Genomic DNA, 23,230 nt, shown 5'->3' on the forward strand with positions numbered 1-23,230 from the left:
CATGCATGAGCAGATGTGTGCACGTGCATGTCTGCATTGATGTCCATGTATGCACATGTGCATGTGTGCTTTTGAGTGTGTGTGCATGTATGTGTGTGGGTGCAGGTGTGTGCTGGTGTGCATGAGTGCATCTGTGTACGCGCATCGTGTGGGCATCCGTGGGCATGTGTACATGCATCCATCTGCATCTGTGTTCTGTGCATGTGTGCATGCATGCCTGTGCGTGGGTGTGCACACATACGTGTGTGGGCACCTGCATGCATGTGCAGATGTGTGTGCGGGCGCCTGCATGCATGTGTATGAGTGCGAGTGCGCGCAAGTGCATGTGTACATGTGGGTGCATGGGTGGGTGTGCACACGTAGGTGTGCGTCTGTTTGTGTGTGTGCACACATTCACATGCCTGCGTGTGCAGGCAAGCAGGTGCGTGTGCCTATGTCCATGTACGTCCATGTACCTGTACGCACACGTGTGCCTGTGCATGTCTGTACGCTTGCGTGTGTGTGTACGTGTGGGTGTGTCTGTGCTTGTGTGCACGCATTCATATGTGTGCATGCATATGCATATATCCATGTGTGAGTGTGTGTGCAGGCATGAGCTTGTGTCCATGAGCGCTTGTGTGTGCACGCATTTGTGTACATATGTGCATGCATGTGAGTATGAGGGCGTATGAGTACATGTCCTTGCATGTGTGCGAGTGCTACTGCGCGCGCGCATTCGTGTGTGCGCGTGCTTCTGCGGGCAGGCATGTGCAGGCATGCATGCGTGTGTGTTTGCATCCGCGTTTATGCGTGTGCATGCGTCTGTGGGGACGTGTGTGTGTTCATGTGTCTGTGTGTATGTGTGCCTATGCGTGGGTGTGCGCACGTACATGTGTGCATGCAGATGTGTGCAGATGGGCCTGTGCAGGTGTGCATGTGTGGGTGCATGTGCATGCATGTGCACATGTGTGTACTTGCATGTGTTTGCATGTTCATGTGCATGTGTGACTGCACAGGCATGAGTGCATGCGCGTGCTTGCCTGAGCGTGTACGTGCTTGTGTGTCTCTGCATCTGCGTGTGTGTGCTTGTGTGTATACATGTTCATATGCGTGAGTGCATGTCTCTGTATGTGTGAGCATGTGTATGCATATGTGTGCTTGCATGTCCACGTACACATGTGCGAGTGCTATGGCAAACATGCATGTGTGCATCTGTGTGTCCGTGTCCACACAAGTCTCTGCGTCTGTGTGCACATCTGTTCTTGTCTCTGTGTACGTACATGTGCACACATCCATGCGTGTGACCCTGTGTGTACGCATGTTTGCGTGTACTTGTTCTTGCATGCGTTCGTGCGCATCAGTGTCTGGGTGCGCGCGTGTGTGTCTGCGCTTGTGCACGCACACATTAGTATGCGTGCGCATGTGCGTCCATTCGGTGTGGACATGCATCCGCGTGGCTCCGAGTGTCTGCGCATGTGCACATCTGCATGCATGTGTGTGTGTGCACGCATTCGTGCATGTGCTAGTGTGTGTGTCATTGCACACACGTACGCGGGTAGATGTGAGTGTATATGTATGCAGGTGTGTGCGCCTGCACGTGTCAATTTGTGCATATCTGCATGTGCGCGTGTGTGCTCCTCTGAGTGTCCATGTGTGTCTGTGTGTGCACATACGTGTCTGGCCATGTCCACATGTGCGAGTGTGCACACGTGCGCATCGGTGCATGTGTGCGTGTCAGTGCATGTGTGCTTGTGCATGTCTCTCCGTGTTCATGTGCAAGCGTGTACATGTGTGTTTGCATGTGCGTGCTTGTATGTGAGTGTGTATACACGTGCGTGTGCCTGTGCGTTTGCATGTGGGTGCGTCTGTGTGCTTGTACGTGCATGTGTAGATATGTGTGTGAGTGCGTGTGAGCATGTGTATGCACTTGTACGCGTGTGCAGGCGTGAGTGTGTGTCTGTGCGCGCACGTGTGTGCATTCACGTGGGTGTGTACATGTGTGCGTATGAGAACATATGCATATGTGTGCTTGGGTGAATGCGTGTCTGTGCTCATGCATGTCTGCGTTTGGGTGTGTCCGTGTGTGTTTGTGTGCGGATGAGGACGTATGCGTACGTGTGCTTGGGTGAGTGCGTGTCTATGTGCACGTGTTTGGGTGTGTCCATGTGTGCCTGCGTGCGCGCGTGTCCGTGCGCACATACGTCTGCATACACTGGCGGTGGCGTCCTTTTGAGGACGGGAGTGTGTGGGCATGCAGGTGCATCTGCGCGTGCGCATGTGTTTGCATGTGCATATTCATGTGCGGGTGTGCACGAGTGGGTGCACGTGAGGGTATGCCATGCGTATGCCCACGTGTGTGCAGGCGTGAGCATGTGTCTGTGCGTCTTGGTGTGAGTGTCCCTGCATATGTGTGTGTACGAGGGCGTATGCATATGTGTACTTGCGTGTGTGCGAGGACACAGGCGTGAGTCCTACTGCATGCGGGCGTGAGTGCTACTGCGTGTGTGTGTGCATATTCGCACGCGAGTGTGTGCGAGTGCGTGGGCGCGTGTCAGTGTGTGCGTTTGCATGCTTGTCTGAGTGTGTGTTCGTGCTTGCGTCTGTCTGCGAGATTGCTTATGCGTGTGTACGTATGGGTGTGTCTGTGTGCATGCATGTGCTTGTGTGTGCATATATCCATGTGTGAGTGCGCATGTGCAGGCGTGAGCATGTGTCGGTGTGCATGCATGTCTGTCCGCTTTTGACTGTGTGTTTCTGCGTGCGCATGCACACCTGCACATGGGTGCACATGCGTGTTTGTGCTGACGTGCATATGTGCGAGTTGTGGGCGTGTGTGCATGTGCATGTGTGCATGCGTGCCTGTGTGTGGCTGTATGCGTGCGCAGACGTGTGCATGCATGTGTGTGTGTGTCTGTGTGCATGTGCGCATACGTGTCAATGTGCACGTGCGCATGCATGTCTGTGCATGTGTGTGCTTGTGGACAGGTGTGTCCGCAGGTGTAAGCCTGCATGTGAGTGCATGTGCGCGCGCATGCATGTCTGTGCACATATGTTCATATACCTGCGTGCATTTTCATGTGTGTGTGCGCATTTGCCTGTGTGCGCCTACATGTGGGTGTGTTCGTGTGCATGTACTTGTGTGTGCATGCGTTCATATGCATGTGTGCGTGTATCGGGTGTGAGTGCGCATAAGCCTGTGTCCGTGTGTGTGCGCGTGTGTGCATGAGCATGTCCGTGCGTGTTTGCATGTGTATGCATGCATGTATGCATGCATGTAAGGGCATATGCATGTGTGCATGAGCACACGTGTGCGAGCGCTACTGCACACATGCGTGTGTGTGCACGCATTCGTGTGTGAGCCTGTGCATGTGTATATGTGGGCGTGTGTGTGTTTGCGTGAGTCCGTGTCTGTGCATGTGTGCATTTGCGAGTGTCTGTTTATGCATGTGCGTGTACGCATACGTGCACTTGCGTCCTTTTGTGCATGGGTGTGTGCAGCTCCATCTGGGCGTGTGCGTGCATGTGTGTCTGCGCACGTGTACTTGTGCGTGCATGCGCGTGCAGACGTGTGTGGGCATGCTTGTTTGCGTGCCTGTGTGTATGCGTATGCGTTTGTGGGTATGCATATGCGTGTGTACATGTCTCTCTGCATGTGCGCACGTTCGTGTGTGCTTGTGCATGCTCGTGTGTGCATGTACGCGCATGTTTGAGTGTGTGTGCGTGTCTGCGTGTTTACACGTGGGCGCGCCTGCGTGTGCATTCATAAGCATGTGTGAATGTGTACGTATGCGTGTATCCGTGTGCAAGCACGCGTTAGCATGTCCATGTGTACTCCTGTCTACGCGTGTGTGTGAGCATGTCTGTGCGCATTTGTGTGCGTGCACGTGTGTGTTCCTGTGTATGCGTATGCGTCCACATGTGCAAGTGCTACCTAGTGTATCATAAAAACGATATGAGCAGTATATCCTGTTATATATGTACTATATTATGCAGCACTTGCTATGTTATATAGTACAAATAAGCTATACTATGTATCATCTAGCAGCTACTGTTCTTACACAAATTTTTTCAATAACATCTAATGTACATTGTGTGTTTATATTATACATGCATTTCTATATTATACATATGGACTGCATAGGTACAGGAGTATTCTTTGAGAGCTGATAGATGCTATGGAAGATATTATATAGATTTCTGGATTTTATTAAATAGATTTACTACATAAATTACTCCTACAACAACATATATGCCACAGATGTTTTACACAATATACTGTACTGCACATAGTAATATTATGTTAACACATTATACAGTAATTATATAATTATGTAATGCGTTTATACTAAATAGTATGTATAGTATAAGCTTTGACATATTATTTAAATGTCGTTTGTTATGCCTCATTATTATTATTACCACCTACCATGTTATGTATTATATCTAGCTAATGACATATAGTATACAAACAGAATATAGTATGATAGCAATATAATATATTATATATAGGAATAGTACACATATCAGAATTTTATAGGATAGAGATTAGATTCTACATAAGCAACTAAGTTGTTGCTTACAGATATAGCACCTAAGTTACATATATACTACATAAAATGCCACTAACAATATGTTAGTTATAGAATATATTTTGTTTCATATAATTATTAAACAGTATATAATATATATGTGATCTATAATATGTGCTGTATAACACAGTATATGTGGTAGCTGGTATCTATATCTCCATAGTAGATGGCACCTGTAGGGTATAGATATTATATTTTTATTATTATTAAGGTATTAATATATTTACTTCATATTACAGCCTTTACCTGTGTTGTTTATGGAGTATATAAAAATGAGTTCTTTCTAAAATCTGTTTTCTGCAGAGTACACAAATTATCTAATTGAATTAGATACAGTATATGTACAGTATCTAATAATATACACTGTACCATGTAAAATACATTAACTACACATCTAATAGTAAATACAGAATATATACATATTGTATAGAGTATATCATACATGCTACATGTAGCATGTATAGCATGCAGTATATTTAATATTCTGTATTATACTATCTAAATAATATATTTTTATACCTAAATGCATAAAAAAAGGCCAGAGGTGATGATGCAGGCATGAGCCTCCTTGTCTTGACAGACAAGGGTCAATGCCAGCACCTGGGTTGTCCCCAAGCTTGGCCTGGAGCCTTCCCTGGATGAGTGGCTCCCAGCCTTGTATTAGTTCTGCTGCTCTCCTCAGGGTGCCTGAGCCCCTGCCAAGGCCTGTGATGGAGTGCTGCACCACCTGTATTGGCACAGAGGCACTCAGGATGGTCGCTGCTCAGAAACCAAACCCCTCCTCATCCAAATGCCTTTGGCTGGCCAGCACCTGCCCTCTCCCAGTTCCCTTTTGGGTGCAAGAATAAACACAACCCTCCTGGTACAGAGATAATGTGACTCACAGAGCAGAGTCTTAGTTTCAGGATGCCCTCTGGCTTGCTGCTTGGTTCATGGGTCTTTGCTGCTTGGTTCAACTGGCCTATGACGTGCTCCTTCTATACTCCATCGTTCTCTGAAAAATCACTATGATTTTTATTTCACAACTAAGGGCCTGGCTTGCTTAAATTCAAGTTTAGGCTTACATTTCCCACCCAGAGGGACACGTCTAGCAAGCAGGTAGTGCCCATATTGCACTAGTTTGTGACAGTGAGGTCATTCTTGCTGGGCTTGGCTTCCTTGCCTTTTACCGTGAGCGTGCATGTTGATTAAACACCATGTCTAAGTGGTACGGAAGGACTTTTCTCAATTGTCTCTACTGAACACCTTTTCTTTCTGATGAAAACCAAACTTGATTGCAGTCCTGGGGGCTTGGGGATACTGTTTCTACATGAGCTGTGTCCAGACACAGCAGGATAGCCTACAGACCCATATACCCTAGGAGCATTTAGGTTAACAGGGCACTATTACCGCTGCAATCTCACGATTGTCCTAGATGCTTCTTGAGCTTACCTGCAGAGCACCTCCAGCACTGCTCTTGCTTGTTGACCTCAGTGAGCCAAAGCTTATTGCAGCTCACAGCACAAATGTGGTGATGTGGGTGAAGGGTGGAGCCCTCTTTGGGCATCCTGTGTCTTTGCAGCAAGAACAATGGGAATATGAAAATGCTCAGTAGTAGATGCTAACCATCATCATTGGTTGATTTCCAACATCAACCAAGCATGTGCGTATGCTTTTCTACTGAGAAGAGGGTGATGCTGGGTAGGTTCGAATGGCGGGGCGAGCCGGGATGGCCCTCACATGACTCATGCACTCACAGTGCCACCCCAGCCCAAGGTGATGAGCCCTGAGCTGCCACCAGAGGGCGACCTCCCCGAGTGCCTCCACCAGATTTTTTAATCAGGAATTTTTTTTTAAAGCAGGAATTCATTACGATAACTGGTTTATCAGTGAATTCTGAAGGCATTAATAGTGATTTGCCACTTACTTCAAGAGGTTGCTGATAATTCTAATGGAATGAGAAATTATGGTATTTGAGTCTCCTGACACTTCTAGTTCAGGGAACAAGAAAAAAAAGCCCAACCCAAAATGCCAAGACTAATTAAAGTCCCGATGCACAGGGTTTTTTCCTCTTATGAGATAGCACAAGGTCATAACAATCCCTTCAGCCGCTTCTGTGCGGGGGGCTCCAAAGCCAATTTAAAGCATGCACATAGTCCTCTGAGGAGTGGCAAGTTCACCTGGAAATCCTGACAGGCAACCTCTGGGAGCAGCTCTCTGAGCAGGAAAAGCAGTAACCAGGCCTTGGTTTCTGCAGCTTTAGAGTGACCAGTGAGGTTATGAGCTCAGCAAAAGACTTCCCCAAGTGCAAAGCTACCACTTTTTTCCAACCATGATCTGGAAGGGGAGTTGTCAATCTGGCCAGCAGCAACAGGAGTATAATTAAGGCTGGTTTATCCCTCATCTCATCCTAGCAGATGTACATGCTCTTTGCCTAATCCACATCATCTGGACAAACACCCATCACTGCAAGGGCCTGAGCAGCCTCAAATACATGCCCATCCAGCCTCCAAAACCATGTTTTCCTCCCAAACCTGTGCTATTCAAAAAGGGTGGTACAGACAGTACTTGTTTCTAGCTGAAAGATTAATTTATTTTTCTCCTTTTAAACATATACACCTGTTGGAGACAAAAAGCATTCCCTTGCAGCAGAAACAGGCTACAGCATGGAGAAGGCAGGCACCTTCCCCAGGCTGTTCAGGTCTTGAGAAACAATGAAAACAGAGCTCTTGGTGAATGGGGTCCAAGATGCTGTGTTACAGCTGTTGCTGGTATTCCTCTCAGGTTAGCTCACTGCCACTAAGACCATACTTGACATTTGGGTCCTGCATCCAGCAAAAAGGCAGGCCTTCCCCTCTGCCACACATCTCCTGAGCATTGTCCTCTTCTAGTTGGCTGTCAAAGGGTTGCAGGCAACGAAAGGTCAATTTTCAGAGAGGGAAGCCATTTGTCAGAGAGCTCTGAGCACACACAGCCATCCCCCTAACTTTGGCTATCAACCAAGAAAAGTAAGACAGGGTCAACAGAAGTGTTTTACGCTATACTGGTGCCATGGGAAGAAAAAAGCCACCTTCACAATTTTTGCAATATCTTCTTCCCCTTCAGTCTTGAAATAAGTAATGGCAGAAAGGGCAGGTAACATCTCTTGTACACAGCCTGTTCTCTCTTATACCTGTGGATTGCATATATATATGTGAGTAGTCTTTGCTAGATGCCAGACATTTAGTACTGCTGCAACTGCTGGGACTGGTTTTGTAACATCTCTGGTGCAGCAGTGGGACCAACTGAGTGACTTCTTTTTCCCTCTGAGCTGCAAAGTCCCTGTTCTTACTTTTGGTGATGCCGTTCAAAAATCCTTCCGAGGTATTCGGTTCCCGCAAGACTCCACTGTCAAGTGAATCATAAATTTAAAAGAAGGCCCGGCTGTGCATGCTGGCGATTGCACATCCAAACTGAAACACTGACATCCAAAACGACCGCTGCACGATCAGCATGGTTTGCAGGGCGGGGCGGGGAATAAACACACTTGTGGCATTGCCTCGTCTTCAGGACAAGCTTTATTAACATTTTGCGTTAACAAACATCGTAGTGTGAAGGCATCAGTTGTAAATTTTCCAACGCACAGTACAGACAAAAGGAAAAATAATGGACTTGGAGGCAAATTCAGCATGTAAATGACAGACTAACAGAAGAGGCATGTGTTACCTGATATAGCTGCTAGACCATCTATTAGAAGACATTTTGCAAGCAACAGTCTACATTTTTTTGCGTTGAAGTAAAAACATATTTTTGGATCAAGAAAATTAGCTTTTGTAATTTTTTTTTTAAAACTTTCCTTTATATCACAAATGTCAGGGTAAGGCAAATCCTGGATGAATCATATGATTAAAAACCCCTATTCCCCAAGAAAATAGATCACATATGCTGTTAAGTAACTAAGTTTGTCATTTTAAAAGCAAAGCCAGCGTGCACTGCATATAGAGAAAAGTATTTTATTTTTTTAAAAATATTTTTATTCAGGTGCTTAAAGCGGAACAGTGTTAATTCACAGAGAGGCTTTCTCAGTGCTTTATAGAAAGACTGACAATTAGCTGCAGCAAATGTGTGACCCATTATTACATACTGTCTCAGACATCCCCTTTGGATGGGAAGGAAACCTATTCATCGTCAGAGTAGTCACCAGCCTGAGGAATATTGTGCCTAATGGTAGGGATGAGTGCTTTCAGACAGAGGAGGAACAACTATCAAGCAGAGCCTGATACTTTGTATGCAAACATGAGCACCAAAGGGCTGCTATTCCTTTTACGCCACCTACTGCAAACACATTTTGGGTTTAAACCAAAATCCTTGACATAAATCCCAGTGGAGTAATACTTGGTCTGATGATTGCCATCCTACAAAACCAGCTCCCTGCATTTCTGAGCCACAGAGGGGCATCGAGGGGCATGGGTCCAGCCTCCACTACTAACTCAGCTGCAGAACTCACACTGCCAAACCATACTCACTTTTAGTGAAAAACCCCAACAACTCAAACCAAAATCCACCTGAAAGAAAGATAAATATAAACATGGCTGCAAATTTGAAAGGACTTCTAATCAACTCCTACATTTCCTTGCTTTACACCTCCTGCTGGACTTCACACTTTGGTGCTGCATCCTCGGGCAAATGGTTCATGGCTTCAAAGACTCACTGCTGTTCAAGGACCAAGGTCAAATGAAAAGTGCAATGAAATTATTGTCGGGTTAGAGAGCATCTACTGTGATGCATCTTTGCAGGTTTTGTGGTTTTGGTTTTTGGTTTTTTTTTTTTTTTACTAGCGTGTCAGTCTTCACAAGGAGTTTAAGGAGTCTGTCTCCTTGCTGAACTGTCACACCTTGGCAGCCAGCCTCCTCTGGGGCTCTCCCTTTGGCTCCCTCACGAAAACCGAGGCTGGCTATGGCGAGAGTGACTACAGATATGAAGATAATGGCAGGCTACAGCTCCATTAACATTGCCCATGGGCGAGCACGACAGAAACAAGAGCAGAGATACATTCAGAGGACCAGATACTTCACTGGCTGAAGTTATCACAGCTCTGCAGAGCTCAGTTCATCCTGGCTGAGGACCTGGCCACCTCAGATCTCCTTGACATTTCACACAGCTCAAAATCGAGCTCACTGAGTTAATTCCTGGCCCTGCGGGGCCTGTTCCCTTACTTACCTAGATGGAGGGAGCCCTTCAATCCTGGTCTTTTCAGAGTGACCACACTAAAGGGGAGTTGAAACACCTAATGTGTTCATCCCCCTTCCTCCTGAGGTATTTATCCACTCCTCCCCCATCTATTATGATGACAGGCCATTTCAATCAAAATCACCTGGTACAGAAACCATACAGAAACATACGGGATGCACACCATGCAGAGGCTTCCCGCTGCAAAACTGAAATCAGCTGGAAACAAGGTGAAAGAAGAGTCGGGGCGGGGGGCGATATCCATGCCCCAAAGACATGTTCTGTTAAGCATGACCCCAGGGGTGGGATAGAAAAGCAGCAGAGATACCTCAAAGGGAACAAGGAGTCCCTTCAAAGGTGCTCTGAGGAGAACAAGGGCTAAAGGAGTGGTATCTAGCAAATTTAGGTAACCATCAATATTATAAACCCAATTCATAGGCTTACATCAGCTCATTTACTCCTTTCACAGTTGATCCAATTCAGACTTAAACATCCACTGACCTCCGGGAGAAATGGGTGATAAAGAAGCTCCTCAAGATCTTCTCCGTTGATACTGTCACATGGGTTAAAACACCACCAGAATCTGCACACAGACACACTTTTCTGATCCCACTAAGAAGCAAACATACTGGAGCCACACATAGGGAGATAGGGCCTGCCTTTCTAGGAGCCGTACTCTCTGCATAAAGACTGGGGCTTTTCTTGTTTTCCTTTCTAATCCTTGTTTGCTCTGACATGCTTTCAAATGAACCTGCAGCTGAAGGCAGCCATCATCTGCCATAGCCATGTTAGGGCCACATTCGACTCACTGTTATACCCGCAGATGACTTATCACCAAACCTACTCTAGCTGGGATAAACCCAGATCACAGGAGGATAGAGATATGTCTTACCTTAGTTTTTACTTTTTTTCCCTTATATTTTTATTTGGCCAGCTAGCAAATAACTGGGATCTGTGCATATTTTTTTTTTTTTTTGGGGGGGGGGGGGGGGGAGGGAGGAAGAGCAGAATCAATTACTTTGCATAACATTATGAAATTATTATCAGCAGCATTTTAAAATCCAGATTGTAGCACATCACATCCTGGACACAGATTGCATGCTCTTCCACTGAGTGTATTGTCTATCAGTTTTGGTTAAAGCAAGGTTGGAAAATGTATGTGAAACCCTTTTGTTCCTTTTCTAAAAATTTCAGCGCAGCATTTACTGGCAGAACAATTGACATATGGCAAGACATGCTTATCCAAATAACTGTTAATTGCTTTTTAAAAAAAATTTTAAAAAGCAATCATGCATATGCAGTAGAAAATATAATGAGGGCTCACACAAGATATGGTGTGAAGTTGTTAAAGCTGGGAGCTGTATTTAAAGATGCCTTGAATGCAGAGCGCCTGTTATCCTCTATCACTCACAGGCTCGAGGAAATATCTGTGCCCACCTGCACCCGAAAGTCATACTTATGGCACTGATTCTGAGGGGCATGGCGCTAACTGGAAAAGAGCAGGACTGATTTGGGGCACTGGCTGTTCGAAGCCACATGTGTTATTTGCATGTAGGACCCACAGAGGGGCATGACATAGCATAGGCTGGTTACAGTTTAGCTTTTCCATGCCAGAGAGAAAAGTGAAGGGCAGAGCCACAGGCAATCCCAAGGCATCGCGACTATAGAGTTAATGCGCAAACTCTGCTTCCAGCACGCACTCAAGGGAATCCAGCCAGTGCCTCTGCCAGCAGCCAGGGTTAGGACATGGCAACCTGCTGGCAGGTGCTGCCAATCGACAAGCCTGGAGGTGGGCAATGTGCAGGGCTGTCTCTACCAATGTTTCTGAGATTTTGGAGCATCTAGTCTTTCAAATCCCTAGCACAAGGAGGGTGGGTGCTTAGTGTGTGCAGATTATAATCCTTTGTGGCAGTTCATGTTCGTGAAGCACATCTCCATTTATATCCTAGGGAGCAGTGTTAAAAAAAAGGTGGGGGTGGAGGAGAATAAGCTGGCCCCACAGGTTGCCTGCAGACAGTACTGTAATAGGGACAGAAGATAAAGATGCTAGAGAAGGCGTGGGCCTGGAAACAGGATACTGATGATATGATGCAGGAGCAAAAGAGACCCAATATAAGACAGGGACTCACAGTTCAGAAGAAACTGTTGTAATTGCAGGGATAATTGCAAAACATTGTTAGATTTGGGAAGTTATGTTTCTTTCTGACAGGCTTACAGAACAAAACACAATGAAGAACAAAACAGGAATTAAAGCAAAGAGTAATTTCCCCAAAGCTCCCTCCCTCCCAACCTGCAGAGCATCTCTGCGTGCTCTTTTCTGCCAAGAATGATGCCGTAGGATGTCAGCGACTGCCCGTTGGGTTTCCTCAGGTCTCTTCTCTCCTGCATCCTTCCTTCAACACAGTGGGGGAGGAACAAGAGGAGGAGGAGGAGGAACAAGAGGAGGAGGAGGAGGAACAACAACAACAAAGGCAGAATTTCAAATGTCTGCACAGAACCCAGGTCTCAATCATTCTAGCACAGATGCCTACACTTTCTTTTTCATCACATGCACAGCATGTGTATGTGTCACACAGTTTATATTTAATAGCCACTATTATCTCTATAGCAAACTGACTGTGCTCATTAGGGTTTCCTGGTTTTCCACAGCACTGTGCTACCTAGACCGATATTAGAGACCCCCAGCTCTGGTGGGTGCTTCAGTACTAGCCCACAGGACATATGTTAAGAACAGCACATTAAAATACTAAACACAGTAAGCAAAGGATTTTCTCAGCTCTGAAAGACCCTAGCGAGACCCTCTGAAGTTTAACAGGCTGATCAATCCTCACGGGGACCTGCTACTTGCAATTAAAACAGCCACAGCAGGATCGAGAGGACTTTGATAGATAGTTGCAAAGGATTCTATGCCTGCTTCTATTCCTGCACATGACATTAAAATGCTGTGCAAGACATGTTGTGCCCTGGCTCGGGCCCCTTTGCTTCAGAAAGGTGCCGGAGGAGCCTGGTCTTGCAGTGGATTTGAATAGACTTACTAATTGATTGCTAATTTTATTATTCCTGTAAACTCTGCCTTGATAAAGCAAAACAACTCCAGCCCAAAATGTTCATGGATGTTAATTTCCATAGGAAAATGCAGCATGAAACACAGACTTCCTACAGGCTGCGTGAAAACAGTAATAACAGTCAGATATATTTTTCTTAAACTGAGGAAGGGTATTAACCTTTCCATGTATAACCTTTCCAGGTGTAGCAGAGAGGATTTCATTAGTTCCTCTTCCTTTTTCAGCTGAACAGAACATATAACCAGAAGCTAGCAGAGGGGGAAGGAAGAGTTGTGGAAGCCATATTTCAATGGCAAGGGTGCCTTCTAATTTTGCTTTGGTACTTTTTACCAGGGACCCATCAGGCCTATTTCTCACTCTAGCAGTATGGCAGCATGTCATCTATACGCTGACAAGGATAAAGGGCTACATTCAGTAAGATGACTTTGTATTTTAAATCCCTCCAATACAGCTGCTCCTATTGTAAAGCTGCTATATTTGGTTCTGAGCTACATGAAATACCATTACAAGCATAAATAACCCATCTTTCTGTATATGATATTGGCATCTCACAATAACCCTACGCCAAAGGAAGAGGTGCGCATTAACACTTAAAACTACTTTTGAGGGAGAAATGACAACTGCTTCTTGTAATTGGGGATAAGCCTCAGACGTCTGTCTTCCTACCAAATTATTCATTTTTATCTAGGGGTAAGGCTGTTTATGCCTCTGACAAACTCTGCAGCAACAACCACCACAGCACGCTCCTGCCACAGTACTATAATTTAGTGTATAAAACCATAAAAAGCCCCAAAAGGCGGCAGGGCTCCAGAAGGCAGCTTGCTGACTTTGCCTTGTTTTTCAATGGTATCGCTACAAGTGACATTAGGCATTGCAGTGCCAAGGGCAATAAACCCCTCATGACATGAACCTGTTGTTCCCAGAGTACAGATTGTACAGAACTGATGTCTGTTCCAACCAGTATAAATTGCCTGTCATCTTCCTAAGCAATGCCAAAAATTGTTCACTCGGTTACTTCCTTATGTCATTGCTGTCATGCCTTCTGATTATCTAAGACTGCACTGTCTATATCCATTACAGTTCCAGACTGCTACCATACTATTTAGTTGACAAATAAAATCTATGGGATATTTTCATTTTTCGGTGTAATACAGGCCATATTATACAATTTCATTTCCTTTGTATTCTGTCTTCCTTTTTTTTTTTCTTTAAATAAAGCCTAACTTTAAAGCAAGATAACTTTTTAAAACAAGTTTTCAAATGGAAACTGAATGGACAATGGGGGGGGGGGAACAGCCATAAAGGTCTCACCTGTTACTTAAGCTTCCCACTCTGTTTCTGTAGGATCGCTTATACTTTCAACTTGACTATTAATTTCAGCTGAAAACAAAATGAGACAGTCATCAAATTCTATTCATGATACTTGTTAAGTTTATCACATCAAGCAATAACCGCTTCTAACCCAAAGAGGACATTTATTGCATTAAAAATTCTGTGCCATAAATCCGCAAAAAGGTCTCTTAGGCCAGCCGCCCTAACCTGCAGTTACACGGAACCTCCAACAAGCAGTCCTGCCAGGGTGTAGGCTTCAGCATCGCTAGAAATGCAAGCCTCTGGATCTAGATTTTCCCTTTGGTCTGCATCCATCCAGTTTGACTTTGGCACCCAACTGAGGGGACCAGCTCAAGAGCTCAATGACCCTCCTCTGTCTCTGTAGGCCACAGGCAGAGATATAGGTATCTCCAAAGGGTGATTTACTGTTTCGCTGTGCTACATGGTCTTGACCCTGTGATTTGAACAGGACCCAGGGCTGAGCTGTGGCCTGAATATGGATCCATTGCCAGTTACAAAGATGCTGCCACCGAGTGTCCTTGAACTGCAAATTGCTGGAGCCTGGGAGAGGATTCAGGGGCAACATCACTATACTCCTACACATACTAGTCTGCTTGTCTACTATCCATTTACAAAACCAATCTTGGTTGTTTTGTTTTAATTTAAAATTACTAAAAAGTAATAAATAATTTAAATAGAAGGCTTAAACTCGTTTCAGCATGACCTTTGTGAAAAACAACATCTAAACTATGACAGGTGCAATTGGTCCTATCCAGGCTAAATATAAAAGGGTTACTTCAGCAGGTGCATTTTTAGTATTTGTTCTGCAGTAAATTTGAATGAAGCAATTTATAGTAAGACTTTTTTTTTTCCCCTTTCTTTAACCTTGCTTTATGTTGTGGTATCAACTGCAGGTTACAAGTCAGTTGATGTTGGTGATGGGGAAAAACCTTAAATCTGAATGGGAGATTTGGAAACTAAGGGAAGATGGGAGGTGGGGAGGGAAAAAAAAGCCAAAAATCAGTAACTATGATACTTCCAGCCAGGCAGCGTGATCGCTTGCTGAGTTAATATCATGTCAATACACCTGTTAGGGTTTTGATGAATTATTTGTATATTATTCATCATCCATATTCAGAACAGATACCGTAATGGCTTCCTGAATGTATGCAATGAATAATAAGAAAAGTATCTGCTCCTGATTATGGAGCTCTGATGCACATCGCATTTAGCGATCTTTGTGTTCTCTACCCACATTTGCATAGCAAAGAGAGAATGCTTAATAAAAAATCATTAAGGGAAGGCTGCTGCACACTGAGGACAGCAGCCTTTCTCAGTCTCATTATGCCAGCCAGTTTCACTGGCTGGGTTTTCTGAAAATACCATGAGGCTTCACTCACATTTTACAGAGATGTCCTGCAAAATCACGTTTTATTTGGAACCTGTGGTTAGGCTCTGTCAGCATCCCAGATGAGTACACCTTCCCCTTCCTTTTTTTTTTTTAAGGCTATTAGCAGTCAACCCCCATCATGCTAACAGCATGTCATATCAAGGGGGACAAACTGCAAACCACCCAGGAATGCTTTTAGGGCAATGCAAAAGCATGGGGGAGCCCTGGCAGAGCCTGGGACCTGGAGCTCCTGCCAGTGAGGAAGCAAGAGGGGTCACTGAGTCCCACTGTTTGCCGTGGAAATGGCAGCCAGGCATCCTGCATCACCGGCACTAAAAGCATCTGCCGTGCATGACGCAGCAGGGAGGTGACTCACAAGTGCTAAGGCACCCGTGCGTTTCACTATCACCTTTTCCTATGTGTTTGTGACTAAGCTCAGCTCTTTGCATTAACGCTGCTAGGGACAGGAAGATCTAACTGAAGGGTAAACTCCTGCAGACTACTAAGTGAACCCCAACAACAGATGTCATTGTACGGCCACCTACACAATCTTCTATATTTAGCTGGAAAATAACATGGCAGTGAAGCACCTACTGCAAGAGCGGATGGAAGAGCTGCCATTGGGTATGGCGGGGATGTGACTCACAGCCCTCGCTGCCTCTCAGCCACGAGTCAGTGTCAGAACGATACTGTTAGCCCTGGGCATACTCCATTTGGCTGCACTGTAAGCCAAAACTAGCCTTCTCCCTACTAAACAATGTTTTTAGAGGTGTTACTGCTAACTTACGTTAACAGTCTTTTTGCACCCACCATAATACACTACAACAGCTAGCAGCTCAGTGAAGAACCTGAAGTTCAAGGAGGCTGCGCATCTCCTAAATTCAGTTTTGTCTGCTCCCTCTTCTGGAGTTTCCCACGGGGTTTTTTAAGCCTGAAACTGATGTTTCTGTGCAATCAAAATGGACATTCCTCTGCACTCTCCCTGTATGTTCTCCCTTAAATTTCGGCCTCTTTGGGAGGACCCCTGTGCACCTCCTCTCTCAATCTGTGATCTGCTTAGCAGTTCTCAAACTATGACCAGGGAAGGATTTCCTCCTAAAAGCAAGGAAGTTCACCACGAGAGAAGAAATAAACCAGCACATAATTCACATCCATGAAAACACTGCAGTTGCTGCTGTCCTGGTGGATGTGCATTGGCAGCAAGGCTGCCCGCCTCTCCCCTGCAAGTAAGCTACATGCTTAAAGGTCAGGTAGCCAAGAGCCACAGTGTAGCATCTAAGTAGAGAAGACAGGAAAATGGGGGACTGGAAAACCAAGTTTAGAGTCATCTGCAAGAGAGAGCACATTTCCCCATCCCAGGATATTATGCTGTAGACCTGGATGGCAGATGACACCAAAACATTACCATCTTCATGTAAACAGCAGCTCAGTCTGACTCTTACTTGCAAACATAACCTATTTCTTTAGCCACTTCCTGAACAATGTTTCCCCCTTGCATCTACCTAAATTGGCTATAACACATCAGCTATAACTCCAGACTGCCTAGAAAGAAAACCATCTATTTTGAATTCAACTCGCTGTGTGATGATGAAACACCTGCACCTGTTTACTTGGTAGTTACTTGTTTCTTGGATAATACATGAACACCACAAAAAGCATGAGGGTGTTAGCTGTTGAGCTCTTCCTTTTAAATTGCTTTGGTGAATCACCTGAAGGTCAGGTTGCTGATGGCACATTCATCAGACTGCAGAAGCTTAGGGGAAAAAATGGGAAATTTCAGGTTTGACACTTCCTTCATCTTTTTCCTTTCTCCTGTTATGTCAGCAAGTGAGGATGTAGCTTTCCACAGGCTTGAAATAAAAAAGGTGAATGAGTAACCCCATTATAAAAGGAGTGAAGAGTTTGATCTGCCTAATACTAGCTGGAAGCTAACATCTACCTCAGTAATCTTTAAAGCTTTGGTGGCATAAAAAAAAAAAAAGAAAAATAAAAAAAGGCTGCTGTCAGGGAAACACTGTCTAGAAAACCAGTCACCAAAGGTGGGTTTTGTCATCATTATAACTACTAATCAGCAAATCTGTCCTGGGTACAAAAAATTTAGTATCCAGGGGTCTTCACTCTGATGGCCAACAGAGATGTCTAGCAGCAACCTGTATCTCTTGATACATGCCCTTATTCAGGCTTACACGTGCACCCTCTGACAGCTTTCCTGATGGAGAATCACGCCCAGCTTTCGAATAATAGGAATTTCTGAAATGTACCACTATTATGGCCCTATGCACTAGGTGAACCAATATTGAGATCCACCTAAGCCATCAAAACTCTCTGCATTTCTAAAGCACTTCTTGCTGTAACATGGTACATGAAATTAAAACACAATAGCCGGGCTGCCAAGGGGTACCTGGTGATACCTGTGAGATGATGAGCTCTCCTAGGGTGGAAGGAAGGGGACCAGAGAGAAAATAGGCAATTTACATAAAAATTACTGTCAAAGGGAACCTTTTTTTTTTTTTAATCGTCTCATCTAATACCCAGTACATGTAAAAGTTTTAGGTCTTTTTTTTCAGTGAAACTTAACCCTTCAGATAAAACAGAGCATGGGGAGTTTGATCCCTCCTCTGTTATGATTTTTTTAAGCGCGTAAGACATGTCCACAACAAAAACTACCCTGTAACGTGATCCCCATAGCAGCTGAAGCTGTAGAGAAACAAAGACTTCCCTGAATAGCAGAGCACTTTTCTGCAGCCTTCGCAAACACCCTTTTCCTGTCCTTGCCTGTACCTTAGAAAGTGGACAGAAAAGGAAGTTACAAGATGAGTTATATGTAGAAGACCTTACAAGATAAGCAAGATTTGAAACAAAGAAACCTATCATGATTGTAATTTCAGAAGCTGTCAGCTGATCCAGCTGTGCTGTGCTATGGCAAACATTACAAGAGCTATGTGATCGCTTTTCTTTCCAGTGGGAAATCCTTCTTCTAGTAAATTTGGCTTCGTTTTCACTAAGTAGCCCAGACCATTCCAGGGATTTGAAATTCAAATATATTAATATGACTACTACTTTTTGGTTTGTTTGATCCAAGGATGAGGAATATAGGCTGGTTTGGCTTTAGTCTGCACACTTACTAGTAATAGCATGATCTCTAGTATTGTTTAAAAAAGAAAATCCATTACTCATGCTTTCTTCTCCTATGCTTGCAAAAACTTCCTTACAGGCCAATATCTAAATCAGCCACTGATTCCAACGCTGCAGCGTAATCTGACATCAGAGAAAGGAAATCAGCATTAGATTATTTGTGTAACTTATATAATAAAAGAATATAATTGTTTTGTCTTTGAGATGTGAAAAAATATGTCTTGATTTTATATTGTGTCAATGCTGAAGAGGTTAAAGGAGTTAAAAATCAGCCTTCACTACAGAGAGGAGTCCATAATAATAAAACAAAGACTTGGAACCCCAACTCCAAACTCCCTGCCATTTGGATCAGTAAAGAGGACCCTTTGTGTAAAACCCAAGAAGACCCCTTACATAGCTCTGTTACACTATAAGACCTGATCTAGAGGAGTGATAAAGGGTCTGTCTCACCAAAACCTAAGTACCAAGATGCTGATCCCATCCATTATTTCTTTACACACAGGAAAGTCTAGAAGGACAATTTTTATTTTGTTTACAAATATGTTATGCACTGCAGAGCTCAAGCAGCGTCCTGATACTCAGCCCTTCCCGTGACTTTGCCAGGCAGCTGGGTCATCTGCTCACTGAGGTCAATGACAGAAAAATTTAAATTCCAAGTCAGGAGATTCAGGTTGATAGCGTCCACAAACCTGACTGGAACTGCTGATGGGTCACCAAATTGTGACAGTTCTATCAATAGTAAATGTCCTAGGGAGAGAACTTCCATCTGCTACCAGACTGAGCTAGGAAGGAGGAGGAAGAGAGGAAATCAGCTCCGAGCTAGAAGGAGGTCAACATACGAGTTCAGAGTGGTTATATAGCCAATGCTTACCCCATGATGGGGCTGGGCACCAGCACAGAAATTTTCAGAAATATCTTCCAACTCCTGTGTGAGACCACACACGTTGGCCATTTCAATACCCAACCCAAAATAACAATGGGCCTAAAATACTGTTTAGTTAAAAGGCAAGTGGATTGAACATAACAACTGAACACACAAGCCCAGCCAACTAGAAATGCATGGAGCTGACACTGAAAGGTACTTCCACCAGACTTGCAAGACAGTAGATATTATGTAAACTCTCAAGAAAACTTAGTTGAGAGATTATAAATATGAGTCCTATTTTGGGGGGAAGTGTACAAACAAACCTCAGAAAGGCATGCTATGTATCCACTTCAGGACAATTAAAATATTAGAACAACATACCATCCTTTTTTGAAATGTCTGCTGCTTCACATGCAAGGTCAACTTTCATAGGCTCCACAGAAGTTTCTTCTTTCCTCTGCATCCCTGTAAAACAAGCCAAAGAAGGAGAAAAAAATCAATACTTATAGTACCTGATTAATGTATAGTTCTTAGACTCTGTATGCCTGGGATTTTTTCCTTTTTCTTCTGGCATGCCCTTGCCTTTACACTGCTGCTGTATAGTGACAGCCATTAGAGAAAAGGACAGAGGATATAGGGGGAGGAACATGATTTGAAAATAATTGATTGAATATTTGTAGCGATCTGCACTCTTTTCTAACTCGGATTGTTAAAACAACATCATGGTGTGTGCTTCTGCCTCCCTGCCATTCTTTCCTCATCATTTCTGAAGAACCCTTCTGCTCATAATGGGGACCTAATCACACAGTTTCTCAAGCTAGCAGAATAAAAATAGATACAGAGAGAATTCAAATATACTGGGCACTCAGACACAAACTAGAATTTGAATTTGGTAAATGCATTTTATCGCTGTAACTCAACATTTTTATCTCTTCTGCCTCAGGCGTGTCTGGAAGCTTAGATCCAACCTCCTAACAATACTTGAAATAGAAAAAAAAGGTGGTTTTGCTGTTTTATACACAGTTCTCCTAATATTCTGCCATTTACAGTGCGGAGAAGCCAATTTTTAGTTAATTTCCATCATGCTACTTCTCTGCTTTTGTGGCCGCTATAAAGCCTGTTGCACCTGTCCTGTGGTTGAACTACAGGATGTCAGGCTATTGGTTGCTAAGCAATCCAGACATTTGGGTGGTTATTATGAGAAAGCAAAGTGTAGCAAGGAGCGAGACATCTCAGAAAGTGTTTGCTGTTAAGCGGAAATCATTTACCTCTTCAGCAACAGAGATTAGACATTCACAGTCCCACAAACACCTCCTTTCCCTTTCTGTGGAAGTCTAGAGTGGGTTTCTTCAGTACGCTACACTTATTTTGTCCATAAACATGTATCTACCACTGAAGTTTTCAGCCAGTTTTCATTCTAATCATATCTGCAAGCCACTGTCATGGAGATTTCAGTCTCCCCTGTGCTCGCTATGTTGGCAATGCTATTCTCATGGGCAACTTCCAGAGCACTACCTAATGGTTCTAACAAGTATCTAAATGGTAAACTAAGGACCCAGCACATATAGAAACCAACAAAAAATAGCCACCAGAAAGCTCAGTTAGCCATTGCAGCAAGCATGGGGGAAAGTGGGATGGATGACTTTACAGCGACAGAGCTGTCACCCATCAGTTTGATAGATCTTACTTCTACTGCAGAAATCCTTCAGTGGATCATTGTATCACCAGCTCCACCTCTTCCGCACTGGTGTAAATCATCTCCTCGTACAAACAAAATGCCTGTAAACATCTGTGACTGTGAACACCACATGTCAGCAAATGCTTGAGATGGCCCCTTTGAGGGCACAGCAAATCCCTGACGCTTCTCTGGGAAATTCAGGAGGGTAAGCATGGTTTTCTCCTGAGGTTCCTTATACACAGACAGGCCTAGGCTTTCCCAGCACTTGCTCATCCAAAGGATAAATCCAGGTCACGAAAAGATGCGTGCATGCACACGTGCTAATTAGGGCTGCCATTGCAGGGGCAAAAGCAGAAGATGTCAAGGGCCCTCAATACCAAAAGCTACAGGTTGGCCTCTTGGGGTGGGCAGCTCTAGAAAAAGGCTGGAAAGAGTAAGAATGGCAGCAGCAAATTTGTAAAATTACTTTCTGAGAGGCTTAGGGCCATAAACATTTTCAGAAGAGCACTAATGTGTGTTCTGCGTTTTCACCTTCTTTCCAAGTCTGAATAGCTGATTCCCCATCCCTTCCCTAGGCGGGGATTACAGCTGTATCTTTTTTTTTTTTTTTATTACAGCGTATGTTGATTGCTGGATATTGTCAGTAAGAAAATTATAGTTGTAAACAACGTTCAGGGACACACGAGGCAGAATATATTTTAAACCTTAACAAAGCAGAGCACCACCACAAACCTTGGGAGGAGGCTTGCACATTACACCATCCAATTTTTTGGAAGACTTTCAAACTCAGCTAATATAAATCTTTATTTCTTCCCTTGCTATTATTGTGGGTGGGGGACAGGAATATTCACTATACTGCCAGGCACGTGGAAGCGGTATTATTGAAAAAGCTTCTTCCCTGCTGCGCAGTAAAACCAAGTGCCACACAGAAATGAACCCATTTCACATAAACAGCAGAACTTGATCAATACCAGAACCGCATTGACAACCAATTTATTCTAGAGGCCTCCTCTCACCCGCTTGGTTTGATTGCTGCAAGTTAGAGCACAAACAAGTGAGGTATTTTGGGTCTCCAAGCAGGAGTCGAGAGTGTTACCAAAGGGGAGGAAGTGTGGGAGACACCACTTTCAATTTCAATTACCATTTCTAATTGTGCTCCTGACAGAGCTCGTTACCTGAACCCTTTGCAGGCTGGTTACACAACCAGCCTAGCACTGACAACAGGCTTCTAATGCCAGCAAGGATGGCTCCTAGCTTTCTGAAACAGATAAGACAAATATATATCAGGAAGACAGAAATCTCTGTACTGTTATTTCATCTTTTTTTCTCCTTTATAGTCACAATCTGTCAATAGTTCCATGGGGCTACAGCTAATACACTGTTCTTTCTCTGGAGAAACGCGGTTCCAGATTGACATGCGTTTCATGAGATTCCACAAAGATCTGGTGGTTGTTGATACATTAGCACCAATTTTAAAAGTGCCTGAGTACCAAGGTCAGACATCTATTTTCCACACCCCTGATAAATCCTGATAATTAAAAAGTATAACCACCCTCCTTTTCTCCTCCTCCCTTTGCACAAGGTTTACATCTATTTCAAGTCATAAAAGTAGGCAACTATGCAGGCTTAGAAGCTGCAACACAGAGCAATCCATAAAACTCATTTTTACCTGATCATCACCAAGGCTTTGCTGTGTATTGAAGAGCACCTTTGTAATCAGGAGAGGGAGGCAGGTTCCTCTCCCAGGTAATTCAAAGCATAATCCCAACATAGTCCCCCTAGAATTGATAAAATCATTCCTGGAAGGCACCTGAACTGAGCTTCTGCTCTGAGCAGCCCACCTTAAAGGAGTTTATTTCTCTTTGCTGACCACTGAGGGACCCTGGGAGATCAGGCTTCAAAAGCAGTCTTAGCAGAGTCCTTGTATCAGGTGTGGGTAAGGGATTGTCAAGTAGGCTCTGAATCAGAATATTAGATATTATTATAATACTACTATATATTATATTATTA

At 44.2% G+C, this 23,230-nt stretch overlaps 2 protein-coding genes across 9 annotated transcripts in view; one reads left to right on the forward strand and one right to left on the reverse strand.

The window, feature by feature from the left end:
• Positions 1-8,534, forward strand: part of KIF16B (kinesin family member 16B) — a 220,564-nt gene extending 212,030 nt beyond the window's left edge. Inside the window, exon 37 of the mRNA XM_064446734.1 lies at positions 14-8,534. The gene's annotated coding sequence lies outside the window, so the exon portion shown is untranslated. The remainder of the gene's footprint in view (positions 1-13) is intronic.
• The window catches only part of LOC135312536 (ADP-ribose glycohydrolase MACROD2-like), a 914,210-nt gene continuing 899,066 nt past the window's right edge, over positions 8,087-23,230 (reverse strand). For 6 of the 8 annotated variants that reach the window (XM_064446745.1, XM_064446742.1, XM_064446740.1 and 3 more), the window contains 3 exons: positions 19,924-20,007; positions 14,132-14,200; positions 8,087-12,148 (listed from right to left, as the gene is read on the reverse strand). In XM_064446745.1, the coding sequence (XP_064302815.1) occupies positions 14,139-14,200; positions 19,924-20,007 (146 nt within the window). In that variant the 3' untranslated portion in view covers positions 8,087-12,148; positions 14,132-14,138. Of the gene's footprint in view, positions 12,149-14,131; positions 14,201-14,826; positions 19,460-19,923; positions 20,008-23,230 lie in introns of those variants that run through there. The other 2 variants (XM_064446739.1, XM_064446741.1) reach the window with 2 other exon arrangements.

Source organism: Phalacrocorax carbo, chromosome 3 (genome assembly GCF_963921805.1).
Source record: "Phalacrocorax carbo chromosome 3, bPhaCar2.1, whole genome shotgun sequence".
In the NCBI taxonomy this organism is placed as follows: domain Eukaryota; kingdom Metazoa; phylum Chordata; class Aves; order Suliformes; family Phalacrocoracidae; genus Phalacrocorax; species Phalacrocorax carbo.